This window comes from Tiliqua scincoides, chromosome 1 (genome assembly GCF_035046505.1).
Source record: "Tiliqua scincoides isolate rTilSci1 chromosome 1, rTilSci1.hap2, whole genome shotgun sequence".
NCBI lineage: Eukaryota > Metazoa > Chordata > Lepidosauria > Squamata > Scincidae > Tiliqua > Tiliqua scincoides.
This window is the reverse complement of record NC_089821.1, coordinates 245,547,338-245,562,384: the sequence shown is the minus strand read 5'-3', so window position 1 is coordinate 245,562,384 and position 15,047 is coordinate 245,547,338. Positions and strand designations below refer to the sequence as shown.

At 45.6% G+C, this 15,047-nt stretch overlaps 1 protein-coding gene and 1 pseudogene across 1 annotated transcript in view; both read left to right on the top strand.

Moving 5' to 3' along the window:
• The window catches only part of ALK (ALK receptor tyrosine kinase), a 690,171-nt gene that overhangs the window by 673,210 nt on the left and 1,914 nt on the right, over positions 1-15,047 (top strand). The window contains exons 25-29 of the mRNA XM_066623272.1: positions 5,902-5,999; positions 8,165-8,257; positions 10,870-10,971; positions 11,624-11,758; positions 13,666-13,756. Of these exons, the coding sequence (XP_066479369.1) occupies positions 5,902-5,999; positions 8,165-8,257; positions 10,870-10,971; positions 11,624-11,758; positions 13,666-13,756 (519 nt within the window). The remainder of the gene's footprint in view (positions 1-5,901; positions 6,000-8,164; positions 8,258-10,869; positions 10,972-11,623; positions 11,759-13,665; positions 13,757-15,047) is intronic.
• On the top strand, positions 1,676-1,792 carry LOC136637422 (5S ribosomal RNA; annotated as a pseudogene).

Genomic DNA, 15,047 nt, shown 5'->3' with positions numbered 1-15,047 from the left:
TAAACCCCAATTTCCCTCCTTTGTATCCTGCAGCTTGTTTTCCAGAGCAGTGATTATGCTGAACAATGGAGTCAGTTTGTTTTGAGGTCACCTTTCAGAAGATTTGACCTAACAAGGGGAGGTTTCCCCTTAATGCTTCCAGCCCACCCCTCTTCCCACCCAGGCAGCAGCTACATAATTTCCAGCTGGCTGCATCATCCTTTCCTCTGGGGAATAAGAGCTTCCAGGAGCTGTAAAAGTGTATTTCCTAAAAATGTATTTCTTTGGCATTTCAAGGCTACTCCAGGGCTCCACATTTCTGTACAAAATGGGCCCAAACGCTTCACATCTCAAACAAATTACTCTGTTAAATTGTCCTTAACAGAGAAGGAGCCTCTATTTTAGTAGAGACTGAGTAAAAGGCAGTACAGGTTTTTTTCTTAAACTGAGGAAAGTCTTTTATAAAATGTAGTAGTAGCCCAGACTACAAAACCAGTGTAAGGAACTGTAATGGTATTAGGGGTGGAGCGCGGAGGCTGCAGGAGGGGATGGATCTGGCAGTGATGGTGCCCGATGGATCCCATCCTTTTTATCTGCAGCTTCCCTATCTCTTTTCTCTTCAGCAAAATAACTGGTGCAGGTCCAAGGAGACCCATTGTAGGGCAGGAGACTTATGTAAGTAGTGGGAAGTGAAGGGGGGGGGGTTCCTAGATCAATCTTTGGCATTGTCACGTAGGTCCAGAAGAGATCCCTGTCTGAAAAGCTAAAGAACCATAGCCAGTCAGTGGAGTCCATAGGGAGCTGGACAGAAGAATGCTCGGCTTCAGTATGTAGCATTTTAGGTTCACAATTGTTGCAAAACCTGGTGGTGCAGAGAAAAACTGCCAGGATGACAAACTGAACAGTTGCAAATAACCTGATGAAATGTTCTGCCTATCATTTGTGTCTTCCCTCAGTCCAGGGGCAGCAAAATCTGACAGGGCCCCATAGCTTGCCACAAATGACTGTCTTCAGTATGCATGCCGTCCTTTGATCTAGGGGAGTAAAATTTGGTAGGGGGAGATATTTTGCCAGACTTTGCTCCCTTTCACCTGTGGGCTGTAGTCGAGGCTGGCCCAGCCATGAGGCAGATGGAAGTGGCCACTTGGACAAGTTGCAGGTGAGCAGTGAAATGGTGACAGCTGCCTTGTACCTCACCTCTGCCCAACACCTCCCTCCAGCCCACCTCCTGCCACACTGCCTCATTCAGTTCTCCGCTCCTCTTCCTGCTCTCTGAGGTTGAGAGCAGGTGAGATGCTGCAAGTGGTCAGATGCTTCCATGAGCAATCAGAACACGATCACTTGGCTCCACCTCCTTTTCACATGCCCAGCAAAAATCCAGGCCAGCATGGAATAGGAGGAGGAGGGAGAGCTCCCCCCCCCCCCCCACTCCTTGCTTTTACCTTCAGTTCTGGCACCATCTCCTTCTGCTTCCTCTGCCTGTTTGAAGCAAACAAGATGAGCAGAACTTGCAGCCGTAGTCTATTTCAAACAGGGCTGACAGGTGTAAGAGCAAAGAGGTGGTACCAAAGGTAAGAGGCAGGAGGGGCAGGATCCCAGGCCTCTCCACCACCTTCCATGATACCTCACGCTGCTCCTCTCTCCTTGCCCACCTAGCTGCTTTTGTAAGCAGCTGGGTGCATGAGAAGGATGCAGTGGCAGCAACTGTTACTCTGCACATGCCTGATCTCGTCTGATCTCAGAAGCTAAGCAGGGTCAGGCCTGGTTAGTACTTGGATGGGAGACCACCTTGGAATACTGGGTGCTGTAGGCTTATACCATAGTCTTTCGAGACTGAAGGTTGCCAACCATGTAGTGGCAGCAGCAGCAGTGGTGGTGCATGCGTGCATGCTAACATGAAGGTTTTGTTTAAGGGGGTGTGTATTAGCAGGGGTGACAGGTCTCCCCCAGTTCAGGCTGCAGATCTACTCGGGCTACTTCTGCCTCCAGGAGCAGCAAAATTCAGAATAGCAAGATCAGTTCCTGTCTATGCAGAAAAGGCTGGTATTTAACAGCTCCTTCCTTTCAAGTTTTATCCTCGACTGTTACTAAGAGCTAATTTAAAGCTGCACTTCCTGACTTTTTCCTTTCAACTATACAGTTCACCAGACTAACAGAGCAAAGGCCCAAACCAGCAGAGTGCAGTGTGTGAGAATCTCCCTTCTGAACAGATGATTGGCAATCATTATCTGCAATCAGTGCCTCTGTGTCTGATCAGTGCTTTCAGCTCTGATGATGTCCCTCTTGTGCCCAGTTCACTAAGAGAGACTATGCAGTCAGCCTTGGGTACTGGATGTAAAGATAGAATTCCCCTGGATTTTTGCACACACAGGATCTGATCCAGAGGGTAATCTGTACTGGAAATCTGTTTCTGCATATGAATTGCTCTTGCAAGGGCATGTTGGGTAGCATGCTGTGTTGCTGATGCAATGTGCAAGCACAAGACGTCTTCCCTGCCCTCTCCTCCAAGTTCCCTGAAAAGACATAGATGAGGGTGGGGGAACTTTGGCAGTGGTGTGGGATGTAGCATGGGAAGTGCACTGGATCATAACCTCCTTATCTACAATCTTGCTGCCCCTTTTCTCTCCAGCAAAATCAGGACTACCCCCAAGCCATGAGCAGGGTGGCACTCCTTCTAGTAGTTCCCATCACCATGTCCAGAAATTTCCCCTGAAGCTCCGCTGGCTGCATTCCGAGCAGTTGCTGAGGATCCCCAGGCCTCAGCCATGGCTTTTAAAGGGGCTCAGGGAGCTTCATTGGGAAAGAGGAGGTGGGGAAAGGTGCGCCAGCACACATTGCAGCAGCCCAGTGCTACCCCGGTATGATGTGTATCGTGTCAAATCATTAATTTGGCAATGGAAAATGAGAGATGCAGGGTGGCCACAAAGTCCCTATGCATGAGATTGTGTGAATTCAGGACTGGAGCCATTTAAGCCTGCACAGGGACTGTGTGACCACTCTGTATGTGAAAAATGTTTCTGTCTATGCTGTGGCACATTCCCCACTTCCCCAGGTTGTGAGAGATTCCAGCGGTAATACTATTCAGGTTTTAGATTATTTTGAATGAGAGAACAGACAGGAGATGGCTCAATCATATTCCCCACCAGCCAAGAGCATGCAGCGCCACTGACAGAGCACATGCTGCATGCTGTTGTGGGGGGGGGGGCGGAACCAGAATTTCCAGGAGAAGCAAATAAAAAACTTTTTATATACTTCACCATATGTCGCTTTGTCTCCAATGGATCTCCTCAGACTTACACCAGCTCTTTTGCTGGCATAAGTTGAAGGAGACTTCTGGGGATGGGTCAGGGCTAGGAAAAGAGGGATAGGATCTTGGCATGTGCTGCTGCCACCACCAAGATCCTTCTCATCCCACCCATGGTTAAGCCTGTACCCTTCTTGATCCTCCTCCAAACCTCCCCCTTTTCCTGCTCCAGGTGCCACTGGTGCATGCATTGAACCTCCAGCCATTGCACTGGCAAATGCAGGACAGTGGCACAGTCCTTGCGGCACTGCACCAGGACTTACAGTGGTGGATTTTGAGATCTGTAACCTTTGCTTCATTTACAAATGAGTAGAGCATAATTGGAGGTAAGCAGCCTATGTACTCTTACTAGGCAACAAACCTGCAAACCACCCCCCCCCCATCTGATCCTCAGCTAGTAAAGCCCTTGAACACCAAGGCTTCTTCAGCTCTCTGCTTCTGCCTCTGTTCTAAAAACTTTCTTTTGTTCCCACCTTACACCAGCAGCTGTCTCCAGATATCTCCCAGCCATTAGCTCACATTAAGGAAGCATCAACCATCCACCCTGGGTCATTAACCAGTAATCTGCCTGACAAAAGGAATGGCCAACTAGCAGCCATAACAATCCACTTTCATTCTAGCTCTCCAGGGATCTAGATTTTGCAGGAAGGAAAAAATACTGGTCTGGGAACCAGAAAATCACATTTAGTTATTGATATAAATTATACAGTTTAGAATAATCTACCTCTTTAAAAGTGCTTAATATGCATGCATAGTGCAGATTTTGAGCATTTTTGTTTGCAATAGAGAACAGAGGGAAGTCTTAATGAGATACTTAGAATATAAGGGGATAATAGCACCAATGGATGATAATACCAGTCAGATGCAGTGAAGAAGGCCAATTCTATGCTTGGGATCATTAGGAAGGGTATTGAGAACAAAACGGCTAATATTATAATGACGCTGTACAAATCGATGGTAAGGCCACACCTGGAGTATTGTGTCCAGTTCTGGTTGCCGCATCTCAAAAAAGACATAGTGGAAATGGAAAAGGTTCAAAAGAGAGCGACTAAGATGATTACTGGGCTGGGGCACCTTCCTTACGAGGAAAGGCTACAGCGTTTGGGCCTCTTCAGCCTAGAAAAGAGGCGCCTGAGGGGGGACATGATTGAGACATACAAAATTATGCAGGGGGACAGAGTGGATAGGGAGATGCTCTTTACACTCTCACATAACACCAGAACCAGGGGACATCCACTAAAATTGAGTGTTGGGAGAGTTAGAACAGACAAAAGAAAATATTTATTTACTCAGCGTGTGGTTGGTCTGTGGAGCTCCTTGCCACAGGATGTGGTGATGGCCACTGGCCTGGATGCCTTTAAAAGGGGATTGGACAAGTTTCTGGAGGAAAAATCCATTATGGGGTACAAGCCATGATGTGTATGCGCAACCTCCTGATTTTAGAAATGGGCTATGTCAGAATGCCAGATGCAAGGGAGGGCACCAGGATGAGGTCTCTTGTTATCTGGTGTGCTCCCTGGGGCATTTGGTGGGCCGCTGTGAGATACAGGAAGCTGGACTAGATGGGCCTATGGCCTGAACCAGTGGGGCTGTTCTTATGTTCTTATGCCCAGCTAGTTTTTGTTCCTTTGGAGAATCTCTCTGTGCCTTTTCAAGTCTGTAATAATGTGAGCTTAAACATCCTCCTCTGGAAGAAAAGCTTATATTAGAATTCTTATTCAGTTGTGTGAATGTCATCATAAGAATGATGTCATCATAAGATCATAAGAATGATGAATCATAAGTGTGAATGTCATCAAGTTGGCCACTGGTTTTTTGTTGGTTACTGATTTGTTTGGATAACCTGTTCTGTCAGTGTATTGAAATAAAGTGATTGGGGGGTGATACCAATCCTAGTGATGCCACTGCATTTAGGCTGTGTGTATGATATTGTACTTTATTCTGTATGATCTGGTATGGGAGGTGGTCCATCATGGGGGTGATGTTTTCGCATTGGGTGACACAAACCCCAGTGATGCCTCTGATTCCAGGTTGCATTGCCCCTGCTGTACTAAATATAAGAGGAGCACCACTTTATAAGGTGCGCCTTTGCCCAGCAAAATGTAGAAAGCCATAAAATTAGAAAGAGAGAACTTTTTCTCCCTCTCTCACAGAGTCAAGGGTCATCCAGCAAAAACAACTTGAAGGAGGTTTAGGAGGAACAGAAATAGGGACTCACTCCTTCGCAAGCAGATAATCAGTCTGTGGAATTTGTTGTCACAAGCTGTGGTGATGTCCAGGAGCCTGAACGGCTTGCCAAGGGCAAATTCATCAAGGGCAGGTCTATCAATGGCTGCTAGTCTGATGGTTTTGCACTGTTTCTGGGTTGAGCAGCAATATATCTCTGAATACCAACTGCAAGGGAGAAATGATGGGAGAGAAGTGTGCCTTGCTCTCCTGCCCCTGCACTTTCTAGAGGCAACTGGTGGACCACTGTGGAAATGGGATGCTGGCCTTAGATAGCCCTTTGGTCTGATCCAGCCAGGTGTCTCTTATTTTGAGGGGGAGGGAAGAATCTGAACCCTTGCTTCTGAAATAACCCTGGAGCATTTCTTTAAAGGCTTTGCCCTATTTTTTAGAGCCATCCCTCCTCCCTCAGCATGCTGGACTTGCTTCACGTGGCCCGCGACATTGCTTGTGGCTGCCAGTATTTAGAAGAAAACCACTTCATTCACAGGTAAGTAGCAGGAGCTTTTGCTATGGAGTTAGAAGAGGCTCACTTTCAAAAGTGAGCAGCCATTGACCGTTGCCTCTGAGATGCAGTACAGGTTGAGACTCATTATTCGGGAGGTTTCCTTCCAAGAATTCAGTGGATGCCCCCTCCCAGCAAAAATGTGGATGGCAAAAAACACAGGATAGCAAATCAATTTAAAAAACGAAGTCTCTTTGCTCTGGTGATGTAAAACAGCCTTGCTGACCTTTTGAAATGCACACAGAGGCAATCGGTCTGTCTCCAGGCACTTAGGCTTCACTGGGAGGCAGCAATCCCTCCCTGGAGAAAGTGATAATCACTGCCATTTAGCCTTAGTTCACTTGCTCAGGGGGAAGGGAGGAGTGAAGCCTGCAGAGAGAATGACTGATGGATTGTCAAATGGCCATCAATCTGTTATTAAACAGAGTCAGCTTGTCAGATTGTCAGCTGTTATTAAACAGCTGTTATCCTTTAATTTAAAGGGTACTTCTCATCAGCTTTGAGATAGAAAAATATGTGGATACTTAGGTTATATCTGTAATCACTTGTATCACTGTCTCTCTGCAACAGTAAAAAGCAGTTTTTCAAACTGTGGTTTTAAAGGGATGCATTTTTCCCCCTTCTCCAGGGGTCAGCACATTCCTTCTCATTTGCAGGGGCCATTCATGTTGAGTCAAATCCATGTATAAAAAAATCCATGTATGACAAGGCTGAACCTGTACTTCAGAAGCAAAAACTCCAGAGAGGGATTTTTAACTCCTGGCAGCCTATCCAATGTGCACTTCTCATGCCTGAAGCACCTTAGCCAACCTATTGAGTGTACCTATACATCAACACTCACCATTTCTGTGGCAAGCAGGACACAGAACCTTGCTCTCCATCAAACAGATGTGCTTATTCACCATGCCTGTTTTTCAGTTGTATTTTGCTGTTGCGCTTCATTACTATTTACTTTTACAGACTGCATTAAGATCTTTCTTCCTCTGTGCCATGTCTTGGGTTAGACCCCATCCTTCATGTATTAAAAATAGGAAACAAACCAATGCTTCATGGGAGCACCAGGGGAAATAAATTGGAAAGGGGTCTAAAAGGGAGAACATCCTTCAGAGAGGAAGGGAAGCTTCATTTTTATGCTTTAGATTTTGGAAAGCAAAATGGTGGTGTATTTGGCATTGATGCTCTCATCCCAAACTTACTTTCTCTGAAGTAAATCCTGTTGGTTTTGATGGAGTTAACTTTGAAAAACTTGCTCAGGATTGCAGCCTTATTTGAATGTGTAGTTAATTCAGCAGTCTGGCAGCAGGGGGTAAGCTACTTGCTGGGAGGGGGCATATGTTACCATATCAACACCCACCCAGCCTTAGTGCTTCCTGCTGGAAGACTGAAGCTAATGACTGCCATGGGATCTTGTTGTATGGCCTGGTAAAGTATGGTTGATTTTTAAAATCAATTTTATAGATAATTGGTGGTTTTTATAGATAATTTTGTAAGCTGCTTTGAGATTCTGTGGGAAAATGGGGTTACATTAAATAGGGCAAAATGTGGTCCAGTCTTACTTCTGATAGATAATACAGCTTCCTTTAGTACTGATATTGAGAAATTGCTGTTTCTCCTGGTCTGATTGATGGCCATTCTACCAATGGGAGCAGTGCACACTGGGTCAATCAACATCCATTTCCTGCCTGTTTGATTAGCATATCCTTATAGGGCTGTTTTGTGCAGCACTTGACTAATAGTGCTGCATTTGAACCCAGTTCGCCCTACTCCTGGTTCAATCGGGCATCTCAATTCTCTGGATATTACCTGAGCAATAAGTCACACAGATAGTGTGGTAGATTCCCAGGCATGTCTGTAAAGAAGAACAGATGTAGTCATCTTTCTACTGGTCCTGGCTTCCTCTAGAGTGTCCTCATGGGACAGATTTGTGGGAGCTCTCCAGTGACTTAAATCCTGTACTGCTGAGTGAGTCTTCCCCCTCTTAGCTTTCTAGAAAAACAAGTGGAAATGTACAATAGTCAGTCTGTGGTGTTGTCCGTTTTCCAATGTGTTGAGCAGGCTTGTCCTCCAAGGGCATATTCTGGCTGAATGTTTCACAGCTGTCGGTCAACTTAATGTTTTTTCTTTAAAGATCCGGTTTCTTTCCTTCTTAGAGACATTGCTGCTCGAAACTGCCTCCTTACTTGCAAAGGTCCTGGGAGAATAGCTAAAATCGGAGATTTTGGGATGGCCCGGGACATATACAGGTAAGAAAACACAGCTTGTGGTTAGCATCTCTTGGTGGACAGTCTCTACTTGAACAAGGTGTGTTTGTCTGGTTTGGGTTCTTTAGTCGGGGGCTCCATGCATGACGAGAAGTTTTTCCCCCAATGTTTGCAAATGCACCTTCGAGCTTCAGCTGTTTCTTTCCTGCTATGGATTAATCCCAGTTTCACCAGATCTCCATGGTTTTGATATAGTCATAGTCTTCTTGTATTCTGTTACAAGTGCAGTCTTCTCTTCTAGCTTGCTACACACAGAGTGACACCATTCTGCATTGTGGCAACACTCAATGCCAGGTTTCATCTTCATCCTCCTTGGCGCTGACTCTGCCCCCTTCCGCCTACGTTTCATTAGCAGCTCTCTTTGGTTCCTTGCATATAAGTGGGGGGGGGGGAGGGTCAGGAGAATGTTATAACCCCATTTGGAATATAGCCAGGATGCTGCAATTAATGATTCTGTGGTTGAAGAAAGTGCCAGGAAGACTCTCACAACTCTTGCTTATATCTCATCCATAATGCAACACTGCTGGCCCTCCAGTGCCCCCTGATGTCAGACTAGGGAATTGCTTCATCATATGACACAATATTGATCCATAATTTTTGTGGCTGTTTACGTTTTACTTATTAACCTTTTGTTGCATGAGACTCATACTCACAAGAACACTTATGTGACACTTAACAAAATAGGTGGGTGCATTTGAACTGATGTTGCTTGGAGGAAGGTAGTTAAGCCATTTCTGCCCAGCATTGCATATACACAACAGGGATTAAACATATACGCCTGTGGGCTGGGTAGAAATGAGCTAAAGAAAATATTGGGGAATTCCAGAAAAATGAAACTGAGTCAACCTGATCACATTACTGTACATGTTAATAGTCATCTCACCTTTGATGTCTCTTTGACCCACCACAGCTAGAAATGTTGTGTAGTCCACAAGTTGTTGCATTAAAACCTGTCCTGAGCTGCAGATGTGTTATTATTAACAGTATTAATATACCGCTTTTCAACTAGAAGTTCACAAAGCGGTTTACAGAGAAAAATCAAATAACTAAATGGCTCCCTGTCCCAAAAGGGCTCACAATCTAAAAAGATGCCAAGGAATACCAGCAGACAGCCACTAGAACAGACAGTGCTGGGGTGAGGTGGGCCAGTTACTCTCCCCCTGCTAAAAAAAGGAGCACCCACTTGAAAAAGTGCCTCTTACCCAATTAGCAGGGGTAAGAGTGTTATATAAGTGTTATGTAAGTTACACCAATTCAGTGTACACTTCAATGAAATATGTGCAGATAGAAATCTTCTACTACTTGTGAGATTTATGGCCCGTCAGGTAATCTGTGATCTGATCTTCTGTAGTTTTAAAAAGATTTTATAGCAGCCAAGGGTTAAGGGGGAAAGGGGATTGTGGTGACAGGGTGTGAATCTGATGGCACAGGGATAGAGAGGATTTGCCTTTTCCCTCTATGCCGTTTTCCCAGTTAAAATCCCAATTCTGGTTGTCATTTGCCATATAGGGAAAAGCATGCAAGTTGTTGTAGTATACAAATACTTCTGTTGCCTCCAGACCTGCCCAAAGCAGCTAGATCTGCCTTTGGACTGGCTAAGGGCCCAATCCTATCCAATTTTCCAGAGCCAATGCAGCCACAATGCAACCCCAAGGTGAGGGAACAAGCATTCCCTTACCTTGAGGCGGACTCTGTGATTCTCCCACCCCACCCCCCAAGATGCAGCACACACCCCATTGGTGCAGCTGCATCAACACTGGAAAGTAGGATAGGACTGGGCCTCAAGTCCATACTCCAGTGATATTGTCATGATTTGGTGCTTCATACTGCATGGGATGAAGCATTAGAAGAAAGTGGAAGTATCGCTTGCATTTCTCCTAAATTGTGCCCAGGGCTAAAAGGAGGATGGATTTTAGGAGGGAGACTTTCCCAATTACTTAACAGTATTAGGAGGAGAAAACTTTTTCTCCGGTCCTCTGTGTTTTATCCCCCATTGTTTCTATAAGTAAGAGAACAAGTGGTTCAACACAGTGCTGCCATGTTGCTTTTTTAAGGAATGATCCCGGCCACTGCCACCATCATCAGTACAATGACCGCATATCTGAAGTGATTGGTCAATAATCCAGTTCTTGTTCTCGTGAATCTGATCTGTCAATTGAGAAACTGCCACCTTTGTGCCACATGTCTTTAGACAAGGGGTCTCCAGACCCTGGCCCGGGGACCAGATGCAACCCACGGCAAGCCTCTATCTGGCCCGCAGCCAGCCTCTGATACGCTGAGAGCCTCTGGCCCAGCTGACCAAACACAACCAGAGTTGTGCTTGTGGGGTGGGGGAATGGGGGTCCATTTAAGTGTGTGCCTTATTTCTTGGTCTGTGTTGGCGCTTGGAGAAGTCCTGGACATTTGAGTCGATTCATTTATTCATTCATCTAAGTTCCGTCTCTAATGTATTTATTTAAATTTTATATTTAATTTTTTTCCAGCCCTTGACACTGTGCCAGATATTTTATGCGGCCCTTCGGTTGAAAAGTTTAGAGACCTCTGTTTTAAACTCTGTTTTTGTTTCCCTGGCCACTTTTGTCTCTCCTCCACAGGGCCAGCTACTACAGGAAAGGAGGGTGTGCGATGCTGCCAGTCAAGTGGATGCCACCGGAGGCCTTCATGGAAGGAATCTTCACATCCAAAACAGACACCTGGTAGGCCTGCTCAACAGTTCCATCCACTTTCCAAGCAGAACTGTGTATGCAAGAGCCCATGCATCTCCTGCACTCCTGCACTAGTCCACTATGCTCCTGAAAGACTCGGGGCTTTCCATTCTACATGGAACCCTGTGAATCTCTGAGGCTGCCCGATAGTGAGTCAGACCGCTTGTCCATCAGGGTTATTGTACGCACTGACTGGAAGGGAGACTTTCCCATCCCTACCTGGAGATGCTGGATTCTGTATCTGGTCCTTTCTGCATGCAAAGCATTTGTCCTACCGCTGAGTGAAAGCCCCAACCTTACCTTTATCTGTGAGGGAGCTGCAGCAGTGTGGCCCCCTCCATTTAGTCCTTCGGTACTGTGGCTCTCTCCAGCATTGTCCCTCCTAAGAACTGGAGCAACTCTAGTGAGGAAAAGAACATGGGACTCATCCCATGTGACCTCAGACTTCTGCCATGGCAGGGAAAGAAATCAGAGTGCAGCCATTTCAATATTGCAGAAGGTAATATTGGAAGGCAATAAAATGAGTTGGCAAATGGATGCACAATGCAAATGGCCTTTTCATGCAATGGCCTCAGTCCAAACGCCCTGGCACACATTTCTGCCTGTGTATTCACTGCTGTATTTCTTGCTCTTCTGCATCCAGGTCATTTGGAGTGTTGCTGTGGGAAATATTCTCTCTCGGATATATGCCCTACCCCAGCAAAAGTAACCAGGAGGTCCTGGAGTTCGTCACAAGTGGAGGAAGGATGGATCCACCGAAAAACTGCCCTGGCCCTGTGTATGACACTTTTAAGACCTATGCACTAAGTGTAACTCATCCCTCTGCTCTGAAATTATTTTAAGATTCATTTTCCATATACTTCACCAGTTACTACACTGAGGGCACAATCCTAACCAACTTTCCAGCACTGACATAGCTGTGCCAAAGTGGCATGTATAGCATCCTGCAGTGGGGAGGCAGTCAAGGAGGCCGCCTCAAGGTAAGGGCATGTTTGCTATCTTACTTTGGGGCTGCATTGTGGTTAGGTCAGTGCTGGAAAGTTGGTTAGGATTGCGCCCTGAATGTTGCAATGGGGTGGTTGCCATTTGAACTTAGCAGTCAAAGCTGTTTTGGTGGGTTCTAACCATGGGTTGATGATGTAGTCAAAATCTTCAGTCTCTTTCAGTAATTTCAGTCTTTGTCGTCTCCTGCAAATAACCTAAGAGCCTCTCACATTTGACCTGATGTCTCCTGGAAATGAATTGCCATGGACTAATTATTTTTGCTTCTCATCTATTCTTCATTGCTTCTCAGCATCTTAGCCTCTTCTCCAGACCCTTTTACTGCTTAATCCCTTGCCTCCATCCTAATTCTTCCTTTCTTCTGCTCATTTCCCATCATTCCCATTTTCCTAATTGACAATCCTGTAATCCCTTGATCCCCTTAATTCTTTCTCAACATCGGCAAGCCTGTGTGTGCACAACATATCGGTATAAGGGACTGAAAGCCAATGCAGGCCTATTTAACTGCCATTGCTCCCTACTCAAGAGTCCTGGACATTCTAATGCTGTAAAGCAGAATCTCTAGCACCCTTTAAAGAACCACAGTGTCAACATTCTTTGGTAGACGCAGTAGAGTTTGATGGCTGTACTGGTTCAGTACACAATATCAGTTTAACAGTTTCAAACAGACATGTGCAGTTTTTATTTGCTGATGGTTGAATTCTATGCAGATTGTTCATTCATTTCTTACCTCCCATAGGGCTGCAACTACCAGTACTGAACCAGGGAGCTAAATAATAAAGATCTACTTGGACATCTGTGTATATACATGCATGCATGCATGCATAATTTCAATTTCTGACAATCAGGCTCCCTCTGCTGGCTGGAAATAGTAGTGTAAGAGGGAGAATGGTTTCCTCTTTTTGCCTGCGCACTTTCCAGTAACTACATGAGGAGGTATATATGAATGAAAGGGCCACTTTATTGCAGCAACATACAGAGGAAGGAAAGCTGGAGACTGGGAGCAGTTAAGCTAAGGCAGAGAATGGTGCAATGGCAGCTTGCTGAAGGGGCATCAGACAGAAGCCTGACTCCAGGTGCGCATTCACACCCTGACTCAAAGCCACGCCCCTTGCAATGGAATGCAACTTCTCATGGTCAACCCCCACAGGGGTGGAGGCAGCTGAACCCAGTAGACCCACCCTAGCTGGTGAGTATTTCAGGCAGTCCAAGGGACTACCTTGTCAGCCCCTTACACCTGAAGGCAATGAGTGGGAGATGGGTCATGCCCAGCCTTAGCTGACCACTGGGTGGACACCAAATCAAATGCCCAACTTCAAGCCTTTGTGCTCACACCAACCTGCAAGACAAAGTGACCAAGTCAGTAAGAAAGGAAAAGGAAAAAACCCAACCACCCAGGCAAAAAAACCTGCTCACTAAGAGTCAATCAGGCAGATAGAAAAATTCCTACCTGGCCCCAACCAGCAAAGTCCAGACTGTAGAAACAGGAGGGCAGGCAGGGATTAGCATCCTGAAGCATCTAGAGTCACCTGCAGAATGGCCAACTGGGGAGAAGTGACAAGAAAATAAATGGTACAGATGGCATTGGCTGCCTTTTTTCTGTGACAAACTGAGCATCTGCATAAATCAACCCATTGTCTCCCTTCCTGCCATTCACCATCTTCCTTCTTGCTGCTGTTGCAGTTATCGGATAATGACCCAGTGCTGGCAACACCAACCCGAAGACAGGCCAAACTTTGCCATAATACTTGAGAGGATTGAATACTGCACCCAGGTATCTGTGTCTATTGGACTTTCTCCTCTAGTGTTATGAACAATGCCAGAAAGGGGACGTGCCAAGGAAGTCATTTCTGAGTCCAGCCAGGGTACTGCAGCACAGCCACAGAGCTAAGGTTGTCTCAAGGCTTCCAAAGTATTAGCAAGGCATCCTTTGGGAAGACACAAAAATTACTAGTGGAAGAACTTCTGCCTAACCCCCTAATCACTCAAAATGTGATTGGTGGTGCATGCAGTGGTGAATCCATGTGTTTAAAATGATTTGAGTTACTAGTGAAGTGCCAACGAATTTGATAAGCCATATTTCTTTTCAGAACTTGACAGGTCTCTAAAGTGATGTGATGTGGGATGGAGGGGCTCTATGTGGGGCACATAGGATGGTGAGCGAATACAAATCATGGGATCCCCAGAGACACCCAGGCTGTTCTTATTCCTTCCTTCCTGTAGTTCTAGCTCCTTCTGCTGTCTCAGCCTGTCAAGGTATATCTGCAAAACTTGAAGGAAATCAGGGGGGATGAGCAGCAGTAGATGAAGAGGCTCAGGGAGTGCCTCTCAGAACCTCCCAGGAGGGTCTTCCTCTTGTGCATCCAAAACAGAGTCCCTGCGTCTTCCTCAGCAACTTGCTTTACCTTTGACTCTGCCAGCTCTACTGTAGGGAGGCAAATGCCAGTCAGGCTCTGTTCTTGATAGATGAAAAGCCCTGTGGTGGGGGGGGGGGAGGCAGAGAGGGGATTCAACACAACTTTGCCTAGTCCTTTGCTTTTATTATTTGCTCTTATCCTATCCTATTCTTACTACTGGTAAAGAGAAAGGAGATCCTTTTGTCAACTCTTGTCTTAAGCTGGCACAGCTGTCCAAGATGGTAAACCCTCCCCAAAACTACCAGAAGGCGCTTTCCATTTTCTGCCTATGTTCCTATTCTCCTGATAAAATATCTGCCATCTTTCTTTATTATTGTTATTAATATATTATTGTTGTTAATATTCATTAATAAGAATATTTATATACTGCTTTTCAACAACAACAAAAAGTTCACAAAGTGGTTTACAGACAAAAATCAAATGGCTCCCTGTCCCAAAAGGGCTTACAATCTAAAAAGAATCAGAACACCAACAACAGCCACAAGGAAAGACACTGTGCTGGGGTAAGAGGTGCAGTTGCTCTCGCTCTTCTAAATATAAAAGGAGCACTGCTTGAAAAAGTACCCAGATAGCAAGGATAAATCAATCTGCATAGATCTATACTTCATTACTGCAAATCTAGGAATATTTCAGATTTCCATACTTGCA